This window comes from Tetrao urogallus, assembly GCF_951394365.1.
Source record: "Tetrao urogallus genome assembly, chromosome: 20".
Classification (NCBI taxonomy): Eukaryota; Metazoa; Chordata; class Aves; order Galliformes; family Phasianidae; genus Tetrao; species Tetrao urogallus.
This window is the reverse complement of record NC_136833.1, coordinates 8294800-8321248: the sequence shown is the minus strand read 5'-3', so window position 1 is coordinate 8321248 and position 26449 is coordinate 8294800. Positions and strand designations below refer to the sequence as shown.

The 26449-nt window shown below is 39.9% G+C and overlaps 1 protein-coding gene across 1 annotated transcript in view; it reads right to left on the bottom strand.

Annotated features, from left to right (window-relative positions):
• Positions 1 to 16458: 16458 nt before the first annotated feature.
• USP32 (ubiquitin specific peptidase 32) overlaps positions 16459 to 26449 on the bottom strand; it is a gene marked incomplete at both ends in the record, with an annotated part of 56583 nt that continues 46592 nt past the window's right edge. Inside the window, 13 exons of the mRNA XM_079545168.1 lie at positions 16459 to 16632; positions 17176 to 17268; positions 17826 to 18271; positions 18721 to 19009; positions 19577 to 19768; positions 20176 to 20296; positions 21038 to 21124; positions 21664 to 21848; positions 23228 to 23439; positions 23979 to 24090; positions 24682 to 24833; positions 25277 to 25451; positions 25976 to 26149. Coding sequence (XP_079401294.1) covers positions 16459 to 16632; positions 17176 to 17268; positions 17826 to 18271; positions 18721 to 19009; positions 19577 to 19768; positions 20176 to 20296; positions 21038 to 21124; positions 21664 to 21848; positions 23228 to 23439; positions 23979 to 24090; positions 24682 to 24833; positions 25277 to 25451; positions 25976 to 26149 — 2412 coding nt within the window. The remainder of the gene's footprint in view (positions 16633 to 17175; positions 17269 to 17825; positions 18272 to 18720; positions 19010 to 19576; positions 19769 to 20175; positions 20297 to 21037; positions 21125 to 21663; positions 21849 to 23227; positions 23440 to 23978; positions 24091 to 24681; positions 24834 to 25276; positions 25452 to 25975; positions 26150 to 26449) is intronic.

Sequence of the window (26449 nt, the reverse complement as noted above, 5' to 3'; positions counted from 1 at the left end):
TATGAACTGCACATCTGCAGAAATTCCCTCTTTGTAGAGCTGTGTTTGGAGCACAAGACTTCCAAGATCCTTCACAGTTTTCATTTCTATAACAAAATGGAACAGTTCAAGAAATGATTCTTTCCAGTATCACTTTTTTAGAAACATTTAAATTTCAGTTTGAACATCTCAGAGTGAATATTCCCACAATTATTTAAAGCATAACATACCTTCAAAATATTCATGTATGGTTAACATTCATAGTTTCAGTCAGAAGATTTCAATTTGAATTGGTTTCTTCAGCTCTTACCCAGTTACATTCAGGAACACTCAACATACTGGAGAATGGGATTTCCTTGCACTGTTCCAGCTCTCTTTCTGAAGACAGACAGAACTGACTGCTTTCTTCAGCTAGTGCCATATGCATTGCAGCTGCTTTGAGCATTTTAGATTTTGGCCATCCCAGGATAACATTTCATTCCAGAGGATGACTACTTTCTTTAGGGCAATGTTTGCAAGGAAGTCTCTACGTTACAGCTACACAGTCATTTTCAGGAGAATATGACAGTGTGACTAACTGCAGATCACCAAAGGAGAAAAGTTATTTTCATATTTAATAATTAATAATATGAGCTTAAAAAAAACCATGGGAAAGCAGATTTACCTTGTTATGTTTAGAAGAATGGTTAGGACTTTAACTGTATTTTTAAGTAACAGAAAATCTTTGGAGAAGCAAACAAAAAAGAAAGATTAAAACTGAACATACTATATATTCTTTGGATTGAGTTTTTATTTATTTTATCTTTGCTGAAGAAAAACCCATGCGACATTCATTAAGAAAAGGAATATGCTTCTTTTTTCTGTTCTCTTCACAAGTTTTAGGGTCGGGTTTGCTTTTTCTCAGGGTGGTTTGAGGGAAGGGGGGGAGCTGTACTACACTGGGACATTTCTGATGTCAACAGGCTCCAGGAGCTTTTACTTCAGCTTGGCCATCAGAGTATCATTTGTCCCCCAACAAAATGGCTTTGAGTACAGTACCTTGCTCACCACACCTAGTGACCACTTCCAGCTCATTAGGTAGAGGCCATGCAGGCTTCTTACAAGACGACAAATAGTACCATGGATCTACCCAGTATAACCACCCATGCAGCCAGGAGAAATGCACCGCTCTCTTTTGCTCGTAACTACTTTCATTACATATCTCAATATTCTGCAAGTAGAGAACACATCAAGAAAAGATCATACTAGTCCTATCCTCAAAGACAAATGCAACCTAAGTAATTTCACTTCAGCAGGTGCCACGAACATGGCTTATTCAATGTGCAGAACTGTGTTTCAAGCAATGGGAGTGCATTCTTGACAATATATTCTTCTTGACAATATTTTTTATTTTTCCTCACATTTTTGGTGTAAGACACATAGATGTAGTATGCTTTTTTTTTTTTTTTTTCATAGAAATTAAAGCATGGAGACCTCATACTTTTCCATTTTTGCAGATTATCAGTCCTCTCTGACTGTGGGCTCCCTGACAACAGCTCCATGTCCCCATACCTAGACTTATCAGACATTAATGCACACCTGCTTATTTCCAGCTGTTACAGCACGTCACAATTACAGAAATCTTTAAGCTGTCCCAAGCCTCACCAAGCTCCATAAGTTTAACTCAATTTGTGAACTTCATGGAAGTTGTTAGAATGCATGCAACACAAACAGCAGAGGGCCATGGGAGCTACAGTCTGTATCTGTGTTAGTGATCTAGTTCAATTTGTTCTTTGTTAGAGGCTCCTTGGCAACCAAGTGGACACATACTGTTCTGGTGCTGAGTATGACAACAACAGGACTAGCATTAATGCAGTAAATCAATACAAATCTATAGCAACAGCTATTCAGTCAAAAACATTAAAAGACAGAAAGGTTTCAAGTGGAACATTTGGCTTTCTTTTGTGATAGTCCTTATGGAGAAGTAATTGTTATTCACAGGTAGCTTCAGGAACAGATTTTCAAGAATTGTATCCACGTGAATTTTAGTAGGAAATCTCTCCCATTGGCAAGAAAACAGGAAACTACAGAAACTCCTAAAGAACTAATAGCTGACTTGTGATGCTATAGGAGAGAATTGAGGAATATTAAAAACAAAACAAAACAAGAAATAGTGTTTTCCTACTTAGATAGAGGCTAACACAAAACTTTGTTAATGCATTTTACATACACTGGAACCAGGGTTAAAGACCATTATATCCCAATGTTCAGTCACATAAACTAATAGAAAATGAAACAACGCTAGAAACTAAAGTTCTCTAGAGGGGTATATTTTAGGTTTAAAGCAACAAAGATAGCAGTGGCTTTGCCATTCATGACTATCATTTGGATTTCAGAAAACAGTATATGAACAGCATGTGTGTTCAAAACGGCAGATTCCTCTCACAAAAGAGTTTGGAAGATTATTTTGGGAGATTACCACAAGATTGGAAATAGCTAATGAGAACTCCATCCTTCAGAGGCAGTAGGATTTGGGTACAGGGTTTACCTGTAATGGCTGCCAGGAAAGAGCCAATTCACTGTAAGGCTGAGCAGTAGGAATACAGCACACTTCAGCAGGTCTTGTCCATGTCTAAAAGCCCAAAGCGCTCCTTCTCCAGCCTAGGATCAGACTGATCTGAGTACAGGCTTTTAGCGACTGAGAGATGGAGAAACAGATCTGCACCAGGAAAGCAGCCCAGCTTCACACCCACCTGACAACCAGAGTGGAGAGGGAGGCCAGTGACAGAGAATCCCCAGGCTGTACGTTTCACAGAGCTCCAGGCTGGGGCTGAGGGCTGGGCATGGCACTGCGGCAGTGCTGGGCTGCAGCACCTGCTGTTGCCAGAGCTGGAACCAAAAGCAAGGGCTGCCCTGCTGCTTGTAGATAACCTGAAGGAAAAATGGTGGAGGGAAAGAAAAATAAAGGAAATATTCTCTCAGGACGGCCGGGTGTTGGGCAAAGTAGAGACACCCACAGCTCCCACCACTGCTGGCGGCCATTTTCTGAGGGCCTTTCCAGGCTGAGGGGAGGCCCCACTCTGTCCCCTCAGACCACAAAAGTACCACAGCTTCCCCGCCTTGCTGCCTTGCCACCCCTGGTTGTACAAACGTGATAGCAAACAACAAGCTGCAAGAGGATTTCCTCCACTTAGAGCTGCTTTGGGCTGGCAGGAATGGACGGCCCTCGGTACGCAGGGGACATTTCCAGAGCACTTCCACTTGGCAGCACTCTGAGGCCACGTGTGCCAGCGCCCATCGCCATGGACTTACGGGCACATATTTGCAAGATGTGCGGAGCACTAGGGCTGCTGCGTTAGCACCAGTCACTGCCAGCAACCCAAACCATGCAGACAAGAGTCCTCCCCAACTGCATGAGTAAATCGAGCTGCCTCTCTATTAAAATCATTCACTGGCATTTTTGAGCCTGAACTGTTTCACAGAGGCAGGTTAAAAAGGAATCAGAGGAGATGGAAGCAGGGAAAATTCTCCAGGAGCAAGAGGGCAGCAGGAGCAGCAAGCATGGTGACCTCGGCAGGGCCGTCCTGAACACAGACACAGCTCCCTCAAACCAACTGCTGAGAATGAGAACATGCAGCTTAGTACCAAGTTTAAATGCATTTCCCCCCCAAACAAACCCAATTTCAGGCTTCTAACAGAAATAAACGCATATACTCCATAAAACTTGATTATAATCAGTCAAAAATGTAAAATTATGAATGAAATTAACTACAGCAATTAATTAAAATGTCTCTGGGAGATTATTTTCTTTCTTAGAGTCAAATGCAAATTACATTTAAAGTTATAATGTAAAGGGTATCAAGTTTTCAAAGACTGTGATAAGTTTGGTCTATTTTCTAATCTTCTATTTATTAACGTATTCTAAAACAATTCAGACATTTAGTACTCAAACAGTTTGAATTTAAAAAGAAAAGAACTGACATCACTTTGTTACCTGTGGCATTTGTTTCCTTATAATCTACTTTCATGTAGTTAAATTTCCCAGTGCCTTTTTCTTTTTTTGTCATGTGAAAGAAACCTCATAGAAAAATACCTTACTTTCCATCTACTAAAATTATGACTACACCCATCATGACTACACCCAGTCAATTCCCAGGTTACTGAGAGCAGTCATTGTTCCCAGCATGTGAGAGCAGTGCCTTTGGTTAGGTTACAGATGCATGCAGTTATGAGGAATTTATTAGAGAGGAAGACAGAAGTTTTACATCTTGCTGATTGCACTGATGTTGAGATTAAGGCCTGAGTAAATCATAGCCATTCTCTACCAGGAAAGATGTATTTCTAAAAACCTAGAATCATGTGACTTTGCTGTACACATCACCTGAAATGCTTCCTTACAAGTGGTAACACACAATATTTTGTGTCATGGAATCCAAGAGTTCCTGTTGAACCTAGGAATAAATCTAAGAGGAAAACAGCAATCTGTTTAAATAAAGATGCTGCTCAATGAAGGAGGAAGGCATGCAGACAGCCAGCAAGGTGCTGAAGGCTTCCCTGTCCTGTTCAGGTAAACTCACTGCAGCCAACAGCTCTGGGCTTTGTGCAGCACTTCATTCCAAACATGAATAAGCAAAGGGAAAGACTTACATTGCCCCACATCACTGACAGAACTGAACCATTTTTGGGAACAGGCATTATGACAGTTAAATAAAGGCTCTGAAGCAGGATGTAAGCAGAAATATTGCTGCAGCTCCGCTTACTTCGATGATTTTAGTGCAATTTGAGTGGCAGACAACAGAGTGTCTTATCAAGCAGTGCAAAAAGAGACTCCAGTGTCACCCATATAAAAATTCCCACACTGAAGCAGGCTCTTATTGTCCTGACTGTTATTACTGCAGTGCCAGAGCATAAACGGGATGTTAAGATTTATGATCCCACAGATATGACTACACAAGTTACAATACAAGACTGATTTATTTTAAAAACAGCTATTAAAGCTCATAAAATGCAAACATTCCTGTTGCATGGGAAGAAGTCAGTGCGATTTTTATTGCAGCCATAGGAATTGTTTGAGATTGTGACAGGGAGAAGATGGCCGGGCAACAGATAAGTCACAGCTCGCGATTCATAAACGCCTCACATGAAGACTGTTAAGAAGAAAAAACACACCTGACAGTTTTTCAGGAAGACCCAAATGACTTCAGCGGCAGAGGCAGCTTTCAGATGGAGATGACGGTTTGGTGAAACCTAGTGGCTCGATTCAGTAACGCGGGGCAATGCACAGAGCTTTGTAAAACGGCTGTGAGATAAAAGCATGCACTTCAACAGGTCCTTTTCTAACTTTGGTTAAGACATAAATGGCTAAGCTAGCCTCAGCTTCATCAGGCAAAAGATCTTCCTAAAGCTTTCAGCTTTCTGGTTAACCAAACTAAATAGAGCTTAAATGTAAAAGCAGAGAAAAAGTGAGAGAAAGCTTAAAACACAACAACAAAATTATTTTACACTTTTTGGTACAAGTTTATCCCAGCAGAGCGGATGAAAAAGGTGCAGTATTTTGCTCCTCTATTCAGAAAATCAGGAAGAACAGCACAGTAATAAAATCTGCTGGTCGCATGGGCAGCGGCTGTAAAACCATAAGTATCCACGCCTGCTTTGCTATAAAGCAACTGCCAGATTCCTGCCAAGAGAGCTGAAATGGAATGATTAACACATCCTGCACCCTCATTATAGAGCACTCAATTATCCCAGGGTGCTCCATGGGAAACAGATCATTTTCAGCACAGCGCTGTACCGCAGTCTCCACACTGCACACTCTGTACAACCTTCCCAGTGCCAGCCTGCTTGTGTGCGCCTGACTCCGATGCTGGGTTCTGTTTGCTTTTTCTCATCTTCAAACTTATGTGAGAGCGAATCTAAGAAAAGGCCGTGCTTTAATTCCATTGCTCTTAATGCTCCTCAGTTAGAATTTGTGCCCAACACTTCCTTAAAGAAGCTCCTTGCAGAATGTCCTCAGTCAGCACCACAATATGTTCTTATTAAGAGAAGTCATCTGTGACAGTCAAATTCCTATGAGCATTACATTATCAGTGATGTTATTTGTAATGTTAGCTGGAAAAGCATTTTTTTCCTCCATCTACCCCTTGCTTCTTTTTATCCCCCATCTTTTAAAAGAGCCCAGGATTATAAATGACAAAGCAATGTGCAGCGTCACCAGCTTTTAATGAGTAAACCAGTTAGAAAATTAATTTGTATGTTTAAACAAAGGAATTATATTACAGAATTTAGAGGTCATGCTCTGTATCAGTATAAATCCTCTATCCGACTCTTCACGTTAAGAGATTCACTCAGCTGTGAATGCCCAAATAAGAAAAAACAACTGCTCAAAAGCATGAGGACAAACAGCGAGCCACAGTGGGAGAAATTGGCCTCTACACAAACAGCTCTACGTTTTTAAATTGATCTGTAGAAATTCCCATTGGAAAATTGTAAGTTCATATTTAAATTTCAGTTTTCAGTGGGGCAGAAGGGCCAGGAATTGAAATACCAGTAGCAAGGAGACTTACTGCTGCGTTGGCAGTTTGCATTTCTCACTGGTGTGCAGTAAGGTGTGCTGAGCTCCTCATCACTGCCACACACCAGCAGAAACCAAAAGAAACCAAAGCTCAGCTGGCAGCTCCGAAAATCACCCGGTGGACAGTGCTGTTTCCTCTCCTCTTTCTAGAAAGTCGGGCTCAAGGCATCGATACCACTTTAAATCAAATTGATGTGGAATATTTTTTGTCGGAGCAGGATGTTCTTTGCACACATTACAGTAATTTACCACGTGAATCTGTAACCCAGGCAGGATCATCTATGTAAAGTGCAAAGGTCCAGAGCTGGTGGACTGAAGCGCACAGCCAGGGAATTAACTGTTGCAGGGTGGCCGATAAGTGCAAAGGCTGGACTGAAATGCTGATATTCTGAAAGGAAGAGTCGGGGCTTTAACAAAACAAATAGTCCTGCAAAGGATGGAGTGCCACTCCCAGAAGTTGATACAAGCACGTAGCGTATGAACTGCCCCAAAGCAGACAGCATGGCTTCCCCGTCCTCCTGCTGGTACCTGCATCATCTGCTGTGGCAAGGTGAAGCATCCGAGACACTTTTCAGACCGACCTCATACCATTTATCAGAGCTGGGCCTCAGAGGAAAAGCACATGCAAAAGAGAAGGCTTGCAGTTAGACCCTGAGAATAGGCAGCAGCAGCCATTTAGAGACTCACCGCAGAGAAAAGGCTGTGAGGGCACTGGGAAACTGGTTCACTCTGAATCTATTCATCCTGAGCCAGGGCACACAACTGCTGACGTGAAGAAACTACCAACAGCCCCAGCGACCGCCCATAGCGCGGCCCTGCTTGGTGTTTGGCATCCCAACCACCTGAGGGATTGAAGGAGTAACATTACTGGAAAACCATTGCTACAGCCTGCAGATGACAGTCGGTTCAGCTGCTGTGGATTTTCTACATTAAAATTATTTGTGGTAAAGGCACCTGCGGGCTGAAGCCCTCAATTGTTCAGGGTGTTTGCAGCTGATAAACCAGAGCCGCCACCCGAAATAAACCTGGGTTCTCTCTGCAAGGATTCTTCCTCGGATGCCTCCCCTCCAGAGTGATCTTTTGTTTTAAGCAAAATACATAAACAACAGAAAATAATGCCAGTGCTTTGCTGTTGTATACACAAATCCAAAACGCGCTTTAAACCACCACAATAAAATATCACACTGGTCTAAATGGTGGGAAAGTTTAGTTTTCCTTTCATTGAGATGGAGAAATTTGATGTTTTATAGTAAGACATCCTCAGGGATAGTACATGTTCTCATGGAGATAGATAAAAGATAGTATGACTTTTTTCATCTTAAAGCTACATATATTAAATTTAGTACTGTGGGAAACAGCAAAAGAACCTGATCAGAATCTGAAACGATTCTTTTCACGCACATAAACAAACAAAGGCAGTGCCAGTGGCTCCTGCAAGCATCCCCCTGAACAGCAGGCTTTCCATAAACAGCTGAAAACAAAATTGCAGGTATTTGTGCTGAGAAATTGTCTGCACATTTGGATGACTGCAGGCCTTTCTCTGTAGGCCAGTAACTGCAGCATTTTTCCAGCAAGAAGTTCACAGTCGAAACTACCAGACAGAACCCAACACAAAAACACTCCCCCGTCCCATTTCTTCCCCTTTTTCTTCTTTTCTTTTCTTTTTTAAACCACAAAGAAAAGAAGTTTTGTTTAACGGAGTGGAGCGATCTGAAAAAATCAGAGCTCAGGTTGCATAGTGTCAGCTTTTCCATTCCTGATACAGTTTCCTTCAGCCACTCTGCATTTATTTTTAAAAGGTCATTAAGCAAGATACAAAAGGTGAAGTGCAATGTTACAGATTTATAACCTGCCCCAGCACTTGTTAGACAAAGGGTCAATGCTGCTTTGAACACAAAAGCTGAAGCAAAGGAGGTGTTTGCTTTCTACCCCAGAACATCAAAAACCAGCCGGTAAAGGGAGACCCAACCCTGCGAAGGTTGAAGTGTTAGAGGGGATGCTCACATCTGTATTTTATCCCTTACTTCCCTTTAATCAACTCCCGACTCTTCTTAATTTGTTTGAACTCTACTCTTCTTCACACTCAGCTTCTCACTGTATTAGCCTGCCTGTCGCTCACATGAAAGAGAAGGCTACTTTAAAATACAGCTAGCTTTTTGTCCCAGTTACATCAAAATCAGTTAAACAAAGTCAGGCTTCTGATTCCTACAGATTTTGTGCTCAGAGCCGCTAATTCTTCAGGTCACTCTTAATTTTTACTACTTTAAACTGCTGCTAGTCTGCCTCGTGTCTTACTGAGCAGTCAGATCCCTGGATTATGCTAAAACAGCATTTAATGACTTCATTATCTGAGTTGTTATTTGAAAACATCACCAGAGGCAGCAGCATCCTAACTTCTATTTCATTCAATCATTTAAAGAAATACAGCAAGGGGAAAAGGTAAGAAGTTTAAAGACCTGCTGTGACATCTTTGTCCACACCCCATGTTCACATTAGTTCTCTGATATGCTGCCAACATTTTATCAAATGTATTTTAAACAGGAACATTTTGTAAGCAAAGCTGAAGATAAAAAGACCACATGGGCAAGCAAACATTTCCAATTCACTTGCTTATGAGCAAGATTGTAAACACGAGCGGTCAATATACATCATCTGGGTCTTCCTGTGAGGAATCCTTTCCTGCTCCTTGAACAAGCATTCTTCCCCACTGTGAATATTTTTGATTTAAAAGTCTCCAGGCAGCATTCTCGCACGACAAAAGGAAAACATCACCTAACAAAACCTCAGCTAACTTTCTGTTCCATTTGCTGATGGATCTGAGCACAAAAGAAAAACATCCAGAATCCAGGTGGAGCACTGATTTAGATTGCCAAGTAAACCTCTGACCATCAGAGCTTTAAAACCCAGTCCATTCTACTCCTGTAAGTTTGGCAATGAATTCAAGTCTCTGGGAGATCCCTTTCCCCGCTGTGCCGGCCGGGCTCCTGCTAACCCAGCCTGGGGCACTCGCTTCCCCCCTGGCAGGATGCGCTGCTGTGTGCTGTGCTCACTGTCCTCATCTTCAGTTTGCTTTGAGGCCGTGTCACCTCAGCACACGTCCATCCACTCCTTGCTGCTGAGTTCATCTTCATAAACAAGGCCTCATAAACAAATCCTGCATCCTCTTTCCCCTCACACTACGCTTCAGCACGGCACCAGCACTGAGAGCAGTGCATGGGGACAACTGTCAAACGTCTACGAAGCACTTTTAGGAGGGATGTAACAATATTAAGGGCCACATGTTTGTAATCACACTGTTCCTCGCATTGTCTCCTTACTCCAAACATCACAAGACAAGCATATTTTGTAAAGCTTTCTTAATTCAGCACTGGTGGTGCTGGATCCTGTTCCTGGCTCTGAAGCAGCAGCTTTCCTTTGTTGTCATCCAGTTCTTAGCATGAACCCTTCAGTTTTCCTGCAGCTCATCAGGAGGCCAAGGCTTATTTATAACACACATAAATATTTTCTCCATCAAAATGCTGCACTGAGTGAAGGGACAATTTTTAATCTGCAAACCATCTCAGCCATTGTATGCAAAACACGAAGAGGGTCCAGCTGAATGCTGCACTTCCTTTATCATTTTTGAGCAAATTTCAAACAAGCAGCCTCATCTGGCCAAGTTTTTCTCTGTTGTTGTCCTGTAGGGCTGGGTTAAAGCCCAAGCTATTGGTACCTCAGATTTCTATGATTTCAAAACTAGCCACCACTTCTGCCATTTATTTGCCTGCTTAGTTCATTTCTTCTATCTGCTTAAACAAAACCTCTCCAATGGATGGTGTAAAGACAACCCAAGTCACAGCATGCTGGGAAGTAGTGAAAGGGCAGTAATAAAAGGGAAGAGTAAGTTAGAAGATGTGCTTGTCTACTTGTCTAATCCATGTTGCACAAGGTGGAAGCAACAGACAGCACAGAACAACCTCCATCCTCTTAGTTTGAATGAAGAAACATACCTATTTTTTTGATCAATGAAAACAGTTTCTGCCTTGGTGAGGATCAGGGATAGATGTTATTGAATAGAAGACAGGCATCCAAATGTAGGAATTTTATGTAACAAAAAAGCCAGGATTTCATCCATGTGCTTTGGTTCCTTTGTGAACTAAGGCTCATTAAGAGATCAACCAGCAGGAAGAGCAGCGTTTCTGGATTCTGTAAACGTGCTCAAAAATCCCTGTTTTCATTAAATCGAAAAGCATTCTTAGTATTCTAGTTTGTGGCCAATATGCTGAGCAGCCCTTATCACACATTGCTGCTAATTTTCAGTAACAGGAAATCTTTTACACGTGAACGAGGAAGCTGGAGGTTGGTCCCAAACAAAAGGCACAATCTTCCAAGATTCTGTCAGGATTATTTTCATGAAACAATAAATCAGCAAGCACGAATGACTACATTTCACTAATTTCGTGCCTCCATTTACTGGTCCTAAGGGAAAAAAGGTACAACAAAAGCTGAAATGAATACATACGCTGATCCTGTGGGCATTCAGCCAGCCAGGGACAGCCATGCCTACAGTCTGTGTGCTTTCTCAGGGCGTTTAATGGCCCCAATCTGTAGATAATGGACAAATGGGCAATATAGAGAAAAGAAGTGACACAACCTCCTGTGCTAGCCAAAGGGAGCACAGGGAGCAAGAGGATACACTCCAGCCACAACTGGCAACTTCAGAACAGATTTAAACAATGGTGTAAAGATAAAAATCACTTATGGAGTTGAGTTTTTAAGATTTAGGGGGAAGTGACAGCAGTCAACTCCTCTTGGCAGCAGGGCACTCACAGGACTTGGGACATTCACACTTCCCAATCTGATGCAAACACAGTTCTCTGCATGAGAAGTTACCTTCCCATCTGCTTGTTTCCCCTCTCTCTCTAACAGGAGAAAAAAAACAGTCTTAGTTCTCAGACTTGATATTCTCTACACAAAGGCTACCTGCCTACCGCTGACACACAGAAGGGGCAGAGCTTTAACACAGGCCACTATCAATCTGCTCAGGCCAAGGTGGTTTTGTTGATTTCAGACAGACCTCACGGTTTTCATTTCCGAAGCAAAAGGCATTGAACAGCAAAAAGCAGCTGCAGTTTTTTTGGCAGCGCTGATCCGTTCATCTACTTCACGGCCTGTGACACACTTTAGAACTGAATCCAGCTTTACTACCAAAAACAGTACATACAAACATCTTAGGTAACTAGATTATCATTATTTCACTTTCAAAGCCTTAACAGGACAAATCCGTGATAGGAGCAACTATAGGTGATATTCTTTAAATTAGTTTTTCAACACTGCAAATGCACAAATGAAGCAAACATCACTGAAATTATCACAAGCACGATCCCTTGTTCTGAGGCAGCAAAGGCTACGCTCAACAAGTGCCGTTGTTTAACACTCCAATTACAATTGATAACTACAGCACAGTCTGTGTCATTTCCACTGAGACACCAGCTTCCCTGTCCAAGGAAGACCCTGATGCACCCTATTTGGTTATCTATTTAGCATCTTCAAGGGCCCAAAAATAAGAACAATAGTTCATTTCCAGCTAAATGTAACGACACTGTTTTTGGAAACATTTGAAACCAAACAAACACCTAGTGATGCAACTCCTGATAGGCCATCTTACTCTGGTCTTCAGTCCAGTTGCCAGATTTACTTCCTTTTTTGGGAAAAAAAGAAAACAAGTCATGATTGTAATTAACAGTAAATCTCGTTCAGTTAGTGGCTGCTCAGAGGAAATGTCTCAGTGCTATACACAGTCAAGAAGTAAATACGTGACAGAGTGCTCATACATCAAGCACCTTGAGATCCTTGTTTCAGACAGTTTCCGAGAGCAAACCCTTCATGTATCTAAGATCATTTCATTCACTTTTGAAATGGATTGTTGCTTAAGAATAAATATCATTGTTATCAAATTGCAGTACTGACCAAGAGAGGCAAGAGAAAATACAAAACCTACCTTTCATAAACAAAACAATAGATTCAGATGAAAATACAGTTCAGTTTCAATCTGCTTATCAGAGCTGTTGGGTTACTGCTTCCTTCTTTTGAGAAATCCCATGAACCAATGAGTGCATACAACCTCAAGCGATATTTTACTTCTGAAGTGCAACCTATCTGCAAGCTTGCACCCAAACAATAGCAAGATTGATTTTTGCCTCTTATTTCTGCATGTTTGCCTCAGAGCTGATACCACTCCAATGTTTAAATGGTTGATTTTGCCTCTGACTTCTCACTTTGCTAATGTGATGTTTTGCTTCAACTAAAACCTATCAGTAGGGCACATCAGCAATGCAGTGGCAATGCATTGAAGAATAATCAGTCAATGAAAAGATTCTAGAGGAAACATCACTCAATTCTCACTAGAAAGAATATTTGAGAAAATATTGGTTCTTTTTTCTTTGCAAATCTGTGCTACGCATCTGACATACAAGGAACGCTTCCCCTTCCATCCAACAAGGCAGCTCCCTGCTAAAACTAAGGGCTGGAAACTACGACTGCCTGTGCTTCGTGTGAGTCCTTTCCTTCAGATAGAGGAGAATTTCCTTTGCTGGCTGTGGGAGCAGTTTCATCCTCCAGACCACAGGTGAAGAGCCAGCAGCAGCAGCACAGCTGCACTGCTCCACAGCCCTGATGAAGAACCACACTTCTCAACCTGCATTTGCCTTTAGCCTGTGATTTTTGTATGAATTGTAAGTTATTTCCACTGACCAAAACAAGAATTCCGCTTGCTCTAGGACATCTACCAGTTATACAACAAACACTGAAGAAACGCTTCAGCACAGCATTACCAACCACCACCTCAGACTCTCCTGTGCCACGAAGCAATCTAGCTGTAGAAGTCGTTTTACCTGGTGAGGCAAAACCCTGCGGCGATGAACAACGCGCCGAAGGCGTCCCCAGCACCACAACGCTCGCGTTTCCTCATCGCGACTCCACAAAAGGCGTCCTTCCGCCTGAGCGCCGCGCGGTCGCGGGGCTGCGCTGCCCTCGCGCGGTGCCGCAGCTCCACAGAGCAGCGCGGCGCCGCAGCCGCCCGGGCCGCCGCCACAGCGAGGCCTGCGCTGAGGCCTCCAACGGCCTCGTTGTTCATCGCTGTACGGGAACCCGGAATGAAGTTTTATAGCTGGAATTTCAGTTCCCCAAAACACACAAACAAAAATAATTAAGTGTTAAAAAAGACCCCCCCCCCCCCCTACCTTTAATAATCTGCAGAAGGATTCCCAGGCGCAGTTAGTTAGGAATTTCAGATTCGCCCGCTGTGATTTCAGTCATCACCGATCTGAGATCCAACAGCAAAAATACAGCGCAGAAAAAATAAGAAGAGCATTGCTTAATTAAATGCAATTCAGTGCACGAGGCTTTTCAGACCAATACCAAAGCTCACAGAATCACAGAGACACCGAGGTTGGAAAAGACCCACAGGACCATCAGTCCAACCCCCAGCTGCCACCTGTGGTTCTCACTGAACACATTTTGAATAGGATTAAATGGACGAACACTAAAATGAACTGAACAGCACGTCCTCAAATGGAGAAGTAAAATAACTTAAACCTCAGAACTATCGAGTAATTTTAGCACTGCTACGAGCAATGCTGCGAAATGACAAGGACTTATTCACACACGTCAACCCTGCGAACTGAAAAATACATCTGAGCTTCATTAAAAGAGCACAGGAACTTTAAGGAAGAGAGCTGTTAGAAATATCTGACAAGAAGCGACACTATCTGCATCCACAGTATTTAATTTGTTTGAATAATATAGTTACAGATAAACAGGTTCACTCCATATACAATTACCAATACCTTTTTTTAATACAGCTCATATTCCAGTACATCAACACTATTTTATTTACAAGGTATTTATGTACATTAACATCTTTCTAAAGTCAGTGCATTGTCAATAAGCTTTATACAATAATTTACAAAGTGAATGTAGTTAATAGTTAACTTAATAAATTTACTACTAAATCATGAATTAATTTAATTTAAAAAAAATTAATTACAACCAATGTAACAAACACAGAAGATCAAATAACATTAGTAGATTGTGCTACCTGCTTAAATAAAACATTTCAAAGTAAATCAGTTGAAAAATCTTTCACTTTTCATGGAGTTTGGGAAGGGAGGAATAGACAAATGGGAACCGAAAAAAGCTTCTAACCTAGACGTTCACAATTTTTCTTCAGTCTCAATGTTCAGATCACTTTAGAGATAAAAGAGCATATGGGATAGGGAGCAACACTTCACAAGTAAGACAATACTTATTTTGGAACTGATCTGCTGCCCTGACAGAGGCACGGCCTCTGCAGACTGGGAGGTTTTAGCTTGAACACAGACAGCAAGATCAGCTGATATAATTTCTTAAATAGATAAAACCCAGATCCTTCTGAAAATTGAACACTTACTGGTAGGCTTGGCATTCTAGTAAAACACATTAAAAAGAAGCCTAAAATTTATTTCAGAAATCAGCAAGGTAAATATCAACTGTTAGTGAGAATAGAAAATCCAAATAATTTGGAAGATGACACGTGACAAAATCAGTAAGATCTTAGATTCAGCTGAAGAACAAAGGGGTGAAAGTGTGAAACATTTCATTTACATATGCTAACGCTTTAACACTGAAAATGTTTCAAGAAATGCCTATTCAAAAAATAACCATCTTTTTTCTGCTCTCTGCCAAGACTTGCTCATTCTCTCCTTCAATGCAATAAGCCCATTAACTCAAAAGAGCATCTTGCGAGGGTACAAGAACTGTTTTAATTGTAAGTATATGCATAACCTGTTGCAAAACAGAAGATTCCAAAAGGCAACCGAATTTTGAAAGAAAGAAACCTTCTTAAATTAAGAAATCGATAAAAAAAATAAAAACCCATGAATGCTACGATAGCTACCTGACAACCACAGCTTCTGATTGGTTTGAAATACACAGTGGGTTAATTCACAGCCATTCACTCCAGAGCCCTTACAACAACAAAAACAAACTGTTTTTGAATTATATGAATTTTTTTTTTAAAAGTGCAAACTTAAAAGCAACACCAGTCATGAAACGTAAGCTCAAGCATCTTTCCTTCCAAAAGCTGGGAACATCTTGTGCAATGTGCACATTTTAAGACACCGCGCGTGCAATCACCGCTACTCTCTTCAACCTGAAGTTTCTTCTCGAGGCATCTCAAAAGCTTAAGATAGCACTTCTCAGGCAGAAAAGCCATTCCTGAAACATGTTGATCTGCACAGCCAACACGTGGAGAAAACACAGGTAAAATAAACCATTCAAGTGTAGAAATTAATCTCTTTCCAAATTAGGATTTGGTTGTGCTCCCAACATACAGAAAGAAAGCAACTGATACATTAGTGGTGGCAAAACTGGAAAGCATTCTTACTTCTGGTGTTCATTCTTTAAATTTGTCTACTTTCCATTCTCTTTCTTTCCCCATTTTGCCAGTAAAATGCAATAAAACTGCAGGAAAAAGGAGGTAGCAACATCATGTTGTCCAAAGACAACACTACATTTTTTCCCCATATTGTAAATCTAAGGAGAAACGTAGGGGGTCGTTAGAATAGGTGATGAACTCTACACTACTTTGCTTAGCTCTTATTTGGACTATTAAATTTAGCTCTTATTTGGTCCTTGTCGGCTTTTCTCAAACCATTTTATTTAAAGGCCAATGGCAGTCTCAGCCTGATGTCTTAACATCAGAAACATTTAGAGCATGTAGTGAGACAACAGAACGAAACAATACTATCTCTATATTAACTTCTGTTTAGTTAGGGTTTTCTTTTTGTGCTTTCAGATCACAGGGTACAATAACTACACTTAGCTTATCTGTCCCAATAACATTTTGCCAAATGTAAGTTTCAGGGTGTTATCCCTCATACTCATCAAACTGCCCGTTGAAGACCATCCGCTTACTGCAGAACACAGTACTTCTTATAATCTGACTCAAAGTCTTCATCCATGCTGCTTGTGTCTGCCATCTTCTTGCCATCGATCTTTGGCAGAAATTGTGCATAGTCTACCCCCTGCTGCTCATAGAAAAGAATGTAGGCAGAGTCGGTGTCAATTTCATCAGGATGCAATTCCTGCAAAACAGAAAAACACGTTCTGAAATACACACTGGTACAACTGTGTTACTGTCACTCGACTTACAATACTCACAATTGCCTTGGAAACGGTACTCTTTAGAGGCTGTTCACAATTAGAAGGATCACGCTTTCTGCCTTCCTCATTACAGTTATCAGGCTCCATTATTTACTTGGAAAGTGTAACAAATTTCATAGAGCCAAATGCAAATACTCAGAAATACTGGAACTTAATTATTCAGTCACTGAATACAAAACAACAAGTGTCATGAAAACACATTCTTGGATTTCCATTTTCAGAAGCATTTCCATCTTTGTACAAAACAAGCATCTTCCCTTAACCACATGATAGCAGCTGATGAACAAATGTTAACTTGAAAGAAGCATCACGTACAATTTTAGTTAAAAAACAAAAACGCCACAAGAATAATTAAATGAAGCAATATTTGAGATGTTCATGATTTTAAAAGAAGAGTTCACACAAAACAAGTTTCTTTGAATCTAGATACCTGAAGCTGCAATTTGTTACAACAGAAGACTTACCTTACAGCTGCTGTCATTGTAGCAGTACCACTTGTTGTTTGGGTTTTTGGCATAAGTGACATAGTGACCCCCTCCCATAATTCCTGAATGGCACTGAGGAAAAAGAAGAAAAAAATTCACGCTCAGACATCACAGCTGAGAATTCACAGAACAAATTCACCATTTTTTACGGAGCAATGGTTGACGACAATCTATGCCTGCCAAAGATGCTTAAATGATACAAACTCTCTTAAACAAAATCTCTTTCCTCTGAAATAGCAGCACACTGCATGCGCCAGACACCTCGTGCACACTGGCCCCAGCAGCTGAACATTCCCCATCCACAGCCAGTCTCCCTCTCTCCTTCAATTTCTTTTGCTATCAAATTTTCGCATTATTTTTCTCATCTCATAAAGAATATCACAGTGTTCCTGCTAATTCTATTTTGCTTTTACCCTTTTTTTTTTTTAATTAAATGACTGGATACGACCAAGCACAAAAAGCACTAAGCAGAGACGTACTTTTCACTCAGTTTTAAAGGCAAATTTATTTTGCTGACTACACTTTCTTCTCCTGTTTGATCAACCTTTACTTTCTGTAATGAATACAATAAACACGTCCAGTCAATCAATGCCACAAAGATAGTCTACTCGCACAAAAAGCCAACTCACCGAAATTGCATATAGGTTGTAAATAGGGTTAACACAAACTTCTTCTCTTTGGTCATCTGCAATATCCTCCTCGCTGTGGCTATCAATCTGGCCGTTGATACTACCGTTGCTATACGCGTTCTGCTCACAGATGTATCCGTTGGCTAGAGTTACCTCACTGTCCTGAGCAGTGTACAGTTCAGTATACAGTTCATTCTGACTACCACCCAAATTCTGCCCCCTCGTAAAAGCATCACTTCGATCAGAAGCAATTTTCTGTTCCTGGTCAGTGCAGTTTTCTTTACTTCCATCCAAGTTTTCTTTGCTACTTGACAGTTTGTTTTTCCCCAGTTGCGGTAGCCGCAGGCGCCCTTTGCCTCTTCCTAAAGTCCTTGGGCTACTGTTTGGGCTACTGTTCTTACTCGAAGGACAGCTGGTTCCACTCTTCCTTCCCAGAGATGGAGATGCTAGAACGGAAAACATGTGGACTATTAGGCTAAGGAAACACACCGTCCAGATTTTCGCAAATAATCAAATATTAAGAGAACACTGTTCCACACAAAGGTAGAAGTAGCTGTGCACACACCCCCACCAACACTCCCATTTAACTCTCATGTAGAAGCATGTTCCTCAGACTCAATTCTGCCCACTGTACACAGACATGGACAGTACCAGTACTCTGTAATGTTCTTTTTAAAAAAAATAGTAAAGATTCATTAAGTTTTCCAAGGCAAAAAACAGAAATGGTGAATGTTTCAGAATAATGTAGTGATTTAGCATTATATATATATTAGCAATGCATATATATATACATATACATATATATATATATGTATATATGTACATATATATATATATACATATCATTTTTCCCAATTATCAGCATTTAATGGAATTCTACCTAATAATTACCTACCTTTGATATTATTCATGACGTTAGCAGTGTTAAGGGATGACGGACTTCTGTTCACATCTCCTTCTGTTGAACAAGTGATCTGCAGATCTACTTTTTTAGCGTCCCCTTGAAGAATCCGTGCTTCAGGAATTTCGTCAATTTGAGGAGTTAATTGTTTTCTCTGAAAATGACTTGGATCCCTTTGTACCAAAAAGGCACTTGGGTCAAAATTTTCTCGGGGAAATTTAACAATTTTCTGAGATTTTATCCAGCGGCCATTTACAAACTGAAATCTTTTCAGGTGAATGATCTAAGGAGAGAAATATATTAAAAAAATTAAAGTATTATATCAGAGTAATTTCACTGTTAAATGTATTTTTTCCCCCCGAAGCATACACATTTTATCATTTATTGATAAAACATTAACCATGTAGTATGTGACAGTGTGCATTGTGGAACTAATATTTTCACAGGGAAATGATGGAAAAGTTGCTTCTCTTCAGTGACAAATATAGTGGTGTTTTGCATAACCTACCAAGTTTGAAAGAAACAAAGGAGGTGGTTACACAACTAGACAAAAAATCACATTGCCAAAAAGACTGTTTAAGTGTGAACTCTGTCAGAGCAGATGAAACGGAATACGAAATGCCACCACTTGCTGCAGTGTTTCAGCTAAAAAGATTCAAAGGGATATGAGATTTATTTCAAGTTATTTGCCTGCATTACAGAAACGTGTGCTGCAAACTAAGTCAGGGCCCTCCTGAGACCATGAGCAAAAACACAACTTAGTCAGAACAAGATGACAATTAGCAATTCAAATCTTTAACCAATGCCCTTTGCTTTTATTGCTGTGGAGGAAAATGAAACAATACCATACCAAAATGGGAGGAAGCCTCCAAAGATCCAGTTTTTTTGTAGCCAAACAATGGGTCTTGCATTTGGAACAGTAGTACATCTCATCTTCACCCAGTTCTTCTTCACTGGTGAAGGCTCTAAGACAACTATCCAGGTTGATGGGCTCTGCTTGAGCTCGGCGGCTTTGTTCAACACTTTCATGCTCTTCTACAATCTGAAGTGAGATAGAACTGTATCCGACTTGGAAATACACACAAATTGCTCAGAGGAAGCCTCTGTTCACAGTATCACACGAATAACATCCTATGCTAATTCAGAATGGAAACCAGATGCACCAAATTCTAGCAAAAATATATTTCAATTATGAAGAGGCAAACATACAAATAATCTGTCCTTATTCTCAGCTTACAAAACAATCTGTAGAGCACAAAATTCTGAACAGCTGGTTGAGTTCAACTCAGCTACATGACTATCTTTAGATTGGTTTTGTAGACTCAATGAATCAAATAGGTTAACTAGGGATAACTGTTTATGACACTGGCACCCTTAGAAAAATCTATTTATTAACTTTATCTTGGTGAACTACTACAGAATAACAAAAGGTTTCTGTTGCAATTTTACCCGTTCCTGGGACGTCTGGTAGCGTAGATGGAGTGCTGTTGGATCCCAGTCTACAGCAATGTAAGCATTCCCAACAGAAGCTCTATCCTCTGTGCACTCAATTTTACAGCCACGACAAAATCTAAGACAAAAAGATGTGGGATGTACACTGCCCAAAACCTGTCCAATTTTACATTACTTCACACTTTAAGAAAAATACAGACATTTTTACAAAACGATTTTTAGGACTGGTTTAGTACAGAATTTTAATACCCATGAGAAATTGAAGCAGTTGAGTAATCCCAGCTACCTACCTGTGCATATTGTTGAACGGAGCTGCCTGCTGCACACACAAATACAATGCTTTGTTTCCACAGGCAAACACACATTTACCTAACTGCAAAGGTCTGAAACTGTCAGCAGCATGTCTGCTAGGGAAAATTTCAAAGCATGTGCCCAGGGTGAATCTCAAACCATCCTATTTCTATTCTTACCCTTTGAACAGTAGAGAAATGATTGAGGGCAGATAATGTACTTACTTTAAAAGTTCAGTTTTGTATGGAATCCCCACAAATCACCTGAACAAGTACATGTATGTGCTTGCACATAGACACACACGCACACAGCAGATGGTAAGGAGTTAAAAGGCTTTTGGGTTTTTATGATTTCCTGACTTTCTCCAAATTTAAGGTTTCTGTCAGCAGAACTTACAGCTCTGAGTCACAAAAGTTACTCTGCAGCACAAGTCTGCCACGTGAGGGTGCTGGTTAAATTAGATTTCTGACTCTTATTGCTATTAGCTCTGAAGACCAAAATATATCAAAATCCCATTTTCGTAGATTACATTTCTGCTGAAGTGATTCCCTTAAGTCTAAAGATTTACCTGTACCACGGACACCAAGCACAAGAATTTCCATCCTTCTGAACCACTCTTAGGGTGAATGGATACTGATATCCCATGCTGTCATCACTGAAACAGAAGAGAACACAACATGAAACAATGTACAAAACTGCTAGAAGTCCCTGGCATAACAAACTACACAGTAATTTATTGCTAAGATGTATGAAATGGGACCACATGACAGCTGTGTTATTTTTCCATTTGAATGAGTTATCAGAGCATGAGAATGAACCAATTAAGTTGTGCCAAGCATATCTTTAAGGGCAACTGGAAGGCCTGCTGCATTTAGCTACACTGCAAGGATTTAAAGGTTTTTGTTTTTTTTTAATTATTAAACTTCAGGACTCTGAAATGAATTCTTATGAAAATAACCCACTGGATGTAATCTATAGGCAGAAATCACTTGAAATAGAAGCACACAATTATTTCTAGAATTGCTGACATTAAAAACTTAATTATACATTTAAAAGCATATATTCATTCAACAGAGCTTTATGAGAAGTGAAAATTCATGAAGATGAAAACCAAGTATTTTTAAAATCTTGTAAACAAATCTCTCAGCTACAGCATTACACAGCTCAAGCTAAAAGCTGGCATGCCAAACTTACCAGTCTTGTGCATGATTACTAGCTTCCTGAGGGGGGAGGGGGCTGGCAAGCCTGGAAACCTGAATCCATACTGCATCGTACAGATCTTTCTTCCGTGTGTGAACTGTGCAAGGAACAATCAGTGGCATTCCAAAGAGACTGGGACGATTCTTCTGAGATGAAAGAAAGTACAGTTCTGTCCGCATCTGCATATTGGAAAAAAAGAATGACTCAGATACAAGTAGATACTACCTCTTCTTACCATGACGACTAGGATGCTGACCTTGGTTTATATTTTAGGCTTCAGCAACTAAAACAAACTATTAATTCTATTAAAAGTGCACTATTCCAGCAATTTTTCATCTTTTTTTTTTTTTTTTTTCCAGTTTTGCTGAAACTGCCTGAAAGCCTTTTTGTATTATTTTACGGTACCACAGCAATGCTATTAATTATTAATGTTATTTAAGCACTACACCACATCAACATACATCTGCTTCAACTATGTACATTTTTTTTGCATATCAAACGATGCACATTTCTTACTTTTCTCATCAGACAGCAACACTGTAATGCAGACGACACTTAGTGATGCTATCTGCTTCCAAATGACCTCTATACTACACAAGCTTATATTCTGTATAGAAAGAAAATCTTTACATTTACAGAATACACAACTTACTCCTCGCAGACCAATTGGCCTTTGTGCTACATGTCTCATTTGCAACAAAGACATCACACCAGCTTAATGACACTTGGGTACAGTAAGCTGCTATGGCCTTGCAAAAATTGTACACAACTGACCCTTTCAATTAGGTTTTTGACAACGAAGGACTGCTGGAATTGGTTCCTCTTTCCTCTTACCCAAAGTAGTACAACTAGCAAGCTATAATGGCTCAAAAGCATTCTACCCAACGCCTAAGAAATCCTACCAAACTTGAGAGAACAAAGCAGGAAAAGTCTCATACAAACATGCAGTCAATTAAAATAGCCTCCCAGCCCACATCCACTAAGCTGTAAATGTCAACAGGCTCTGAAGACACGAAAACAGTGCACACCAAATATATGGCTATTTGAGGTGGTCAGCCATCCAACTTTGACATTTAGAGTTCAACACTACTACAGATGCTTTTTATGAAGAGCAGTTAATGCCAACAGAATGAACTATGAACGCACTATGCATCTTCACTGTTTCTGTGTATGAAATAAGGCTGTTTCATATAATTGAGAAGAAAAGCATTTCAAGTAGTTCCTCTAAGGATTTTTTCTGCTCAAAGAATCCTAGAACATTTAATCAGGGAGCTGGGGAGCACCCAAGTATGCATCTCACATTAGAGAAGTGGTAGGCATGCCAATACTCACAGAAGAAAAATACACCAACAGTAGACATTACTATTGAAATCTACAAAAATTGTACGTCCAAATAACTTGGTGCTTATACAGTAGAGAATACATACAGTAGGGAAACATTCATGATCCCTTATAAGAAATACGTATTAATTTATCATACAGATGTAGATAGAATACCCTCTCTGACTTTCTCTAGGTGTTACACAAATCGTTTAAAATAAATGCAAAATCTACTAACCATTTTTCTGTGGACTGCAATTATGTACCCTGTACATGGACTATCAGAAAGCACAGGCACGTGACCATTGAGAGTCCAGTTGGCAAGGCTACGTTCTGTTCCACATGGCACAACAGTATTTGGCATTCCATTTGGAATCAGGGTTGGTTTGGGAAGGTCCCCATTCATCATTATGTTAGGTGCTCCATTAGCTGATGATCCAGTCGAGATATCTACAGATAGATAATTACATTCTTACTCAGCTTCATCAACCATAATGCATCACAAGCTTTTTAGGTAGACTTTTAGTCATAATCTTTTATTTGCCTAAAATTCTGCAAAACCCAGAGTATGCAAGAGCAAGGAATAACAGGCATTTACAATCCATGAAACCAGAAACAATTAAAAAAAGCAAAAACTGAACACTTTTTTTTTTTTAAATACATCCTACATCAGAGCCAACTCACAAATAACAAAATATTTTGCATATTTCTAACTAAAATGTGTATCTAGTGATCTTCAGATCGCTATGCTGGGCTTAAGCATAATAAGAATCTGAATCAGCCCACAGAGAGAATGCTCACAGCACCTCTGCAGACCAGAACTTGGACTTGTGTCCTGTTTTTGAGTGTCACCTTTTACACTGTACTAAGCAGCACGGTTTTTCTCCTGAATTCCTGCACTTTCTATTTATATTCCTATTATATATGTATTTATATTCCTAAGCACTGAGTATTTTACATGAATGGGAAATAAGAACGTTTTCTTTTACCTGACTGCACAGGACTTGATGCTGATGTAGGTGATCCTGGAACTGGTATTTCAAATGCACACAAAAACCCGCTCACTGATAACCGGACTTTCTGGTTGTCCTGAGGAAAATTCTTCATTGAAAAAGGGAAGATCAGTCAGATATGTCCGTATTTCTGTGACTCTGAACACGTTGTGTTCTTTTGAAAACATTACACCTATCAGATTATCTGCTTTCTTACACCTTTCCAAAAGGAGAAAGGAGAGCCAACAAGCAGATCATTTTGCATCAATGTAAGCATATCATGCACTCTGTACAGAGCTTCTACTTTAGTCTCCAGCCTCTTGACAGCGTTTAAGCTCATCACAGCACTCTCACTTGAGATTTGTTACAGGATGACTATGTCATGTTTTTCTAAAAATATCACTAGTAATGAATTCAATTAAACTTCTGCAAGCTTTTACTTCTCATTTTATTTACAAGCTGTTTACCTTTGCTCAGCTTACTCTGATTTTAATTTAAAACAAGTTGAGCTACAGTTTAAGACTGAAATATAAACTGAAGCTCATATAGAGATTCAGCCAAGCTGACTTGTTTAATCACACTTTCAGTTAAATTATTTCACATTCCTGGAATACAAAGCTTAATGTCAAGAAGAATGGACACGTGCCAACATATACAAATAACAGTAAGAAATTTGCAGCTTTTTTTTTTTTTTTTTTACCTTTATATTGGAACTGTGCACTTCTGCAAGTAGTATCTGTTCTGGCTTTAGCCCACAGAGTTCACTTAACTGTTTTTTCAAACCCGTATATTTCTCATCCATGTTCAATCTCAGGCCGTATCGAACGGGAGTAGTGCCATCCAACTTGATTACTTCAAAGGGGAAAAGAAATGCCACGGTCAGCAAGTCAGGAAATAATTAATGGAAATAAAATATTACATACTCACACGGAAGTAACTTTTTCCACTAAGACCTGATTTTCATTTTATACTTTTTAATTTATTACCAGGCAATAAAATCGGTTTAGCTTTTTATCACCTTTCCTCTTCTTGCTCTACACAGACCAAGGACAGCCTCCACAACACAAGAAGTTCTCAAAAACCTCAATTTTTTGTTTCACTCAGTTTTTGAAGGTTTTATTTTTGTTTAACATTCCTGCGCTCTATAATATAAAATTATTTAACTGTGTTTTAAGTGTAAATGCTGACACAAATGAATTTAGAATGTTTTAGATCTGTTCCTTGGAAATCCATTCTACGTAGAGCTTCTATTTTAGCACAGGCAAGTTGATAGGGAGTTAAATAACATGACTCACCTGTAATTTCTAGGTGCATGTAGCTATCCATGGGCAAAGGCAAGGATAAAAAATTGAAAGGGTCAAACCTAACGCTTATGTGTCCACAAGTTTTACATTTAACTTGTGATTTCAGCTGCCCATGAAATAAATCTACAACAATTGATCTGTTTCTTCTCAGATGGTTTTCCCAGGCCTAAAACAAATTGCAGAGAAACAACACAAAGTTAGAAGTTGCAGTCTACTTGCTTGCTCTATAGGAAAAGGCTATGTTGGAAGACATCTCAAGTTCTGTCAGCCTATGGAATTCAAGTGTACTTCCACAGAAATGGTTTACTGATTTATTAAAATTAGTGAGTTTTCAGTTTCCATGGGAGTGAAGATAGTTCCTTCCCCTAACAAGATGATCAAAATATAACATCATTTGAAGTATTTCTGAAAGGACCATCCCTTGAAAAAAAGTCCTACTATTCTGGAGTCATTCAAAATGACTGTGAAGTATCATCTTTATACATTATTATAATATTTAAACTCATTTACAGATCAGATGTGAAACTGACTCCTTAAATCACAAATCTAACAAGTTTCAGAAGACCAATTCTGAAAGAATACTGCCACACATAGAAATCAAGTAGTTTCTAACAGCTTACTGTTATGAAGGCAAAAGAAAAATAAAACAAATAAACCCAAACAAACAAATGAAAATACTTAAACCTATACCTCAGCTGCTACTTCCCAGTCTGGCCGACCATCGCTATCTTTCAGTTCAACATAGGGCTTATCATGAACTCTGTTCAAATCCTCATGAAGACCATCCAAAAGAAAAGCCAGAAGCTCCTGCGAGTCTTGCTGTTGAAAGCCATTAAACCTTGGAGCGTATTTTGCTATTGTCCACTACAAAAAAGCCAGAAAGTTACATCACATTACATGACAAAAGTTGAAGCAATGTCATAGAGAAATCGCATGCTGTCAACAAACACAAACGCAATTGTGAGGACTTAAAGACAACTCCCTATGTTTTCAGAATGAGAGACTACTGACAGGTAATGCATGATCTTCTGTTCCTAACAAGAGCTACAAAAATCCACATCTCAGAACGTCTGATTTGCATCAGGTAAAACCTTTGAGCTCACGACCGCTGAATCATGATTATGTTCAACAGAAAGCTGCTCTGTTGCTGACCCCTAGGATGGA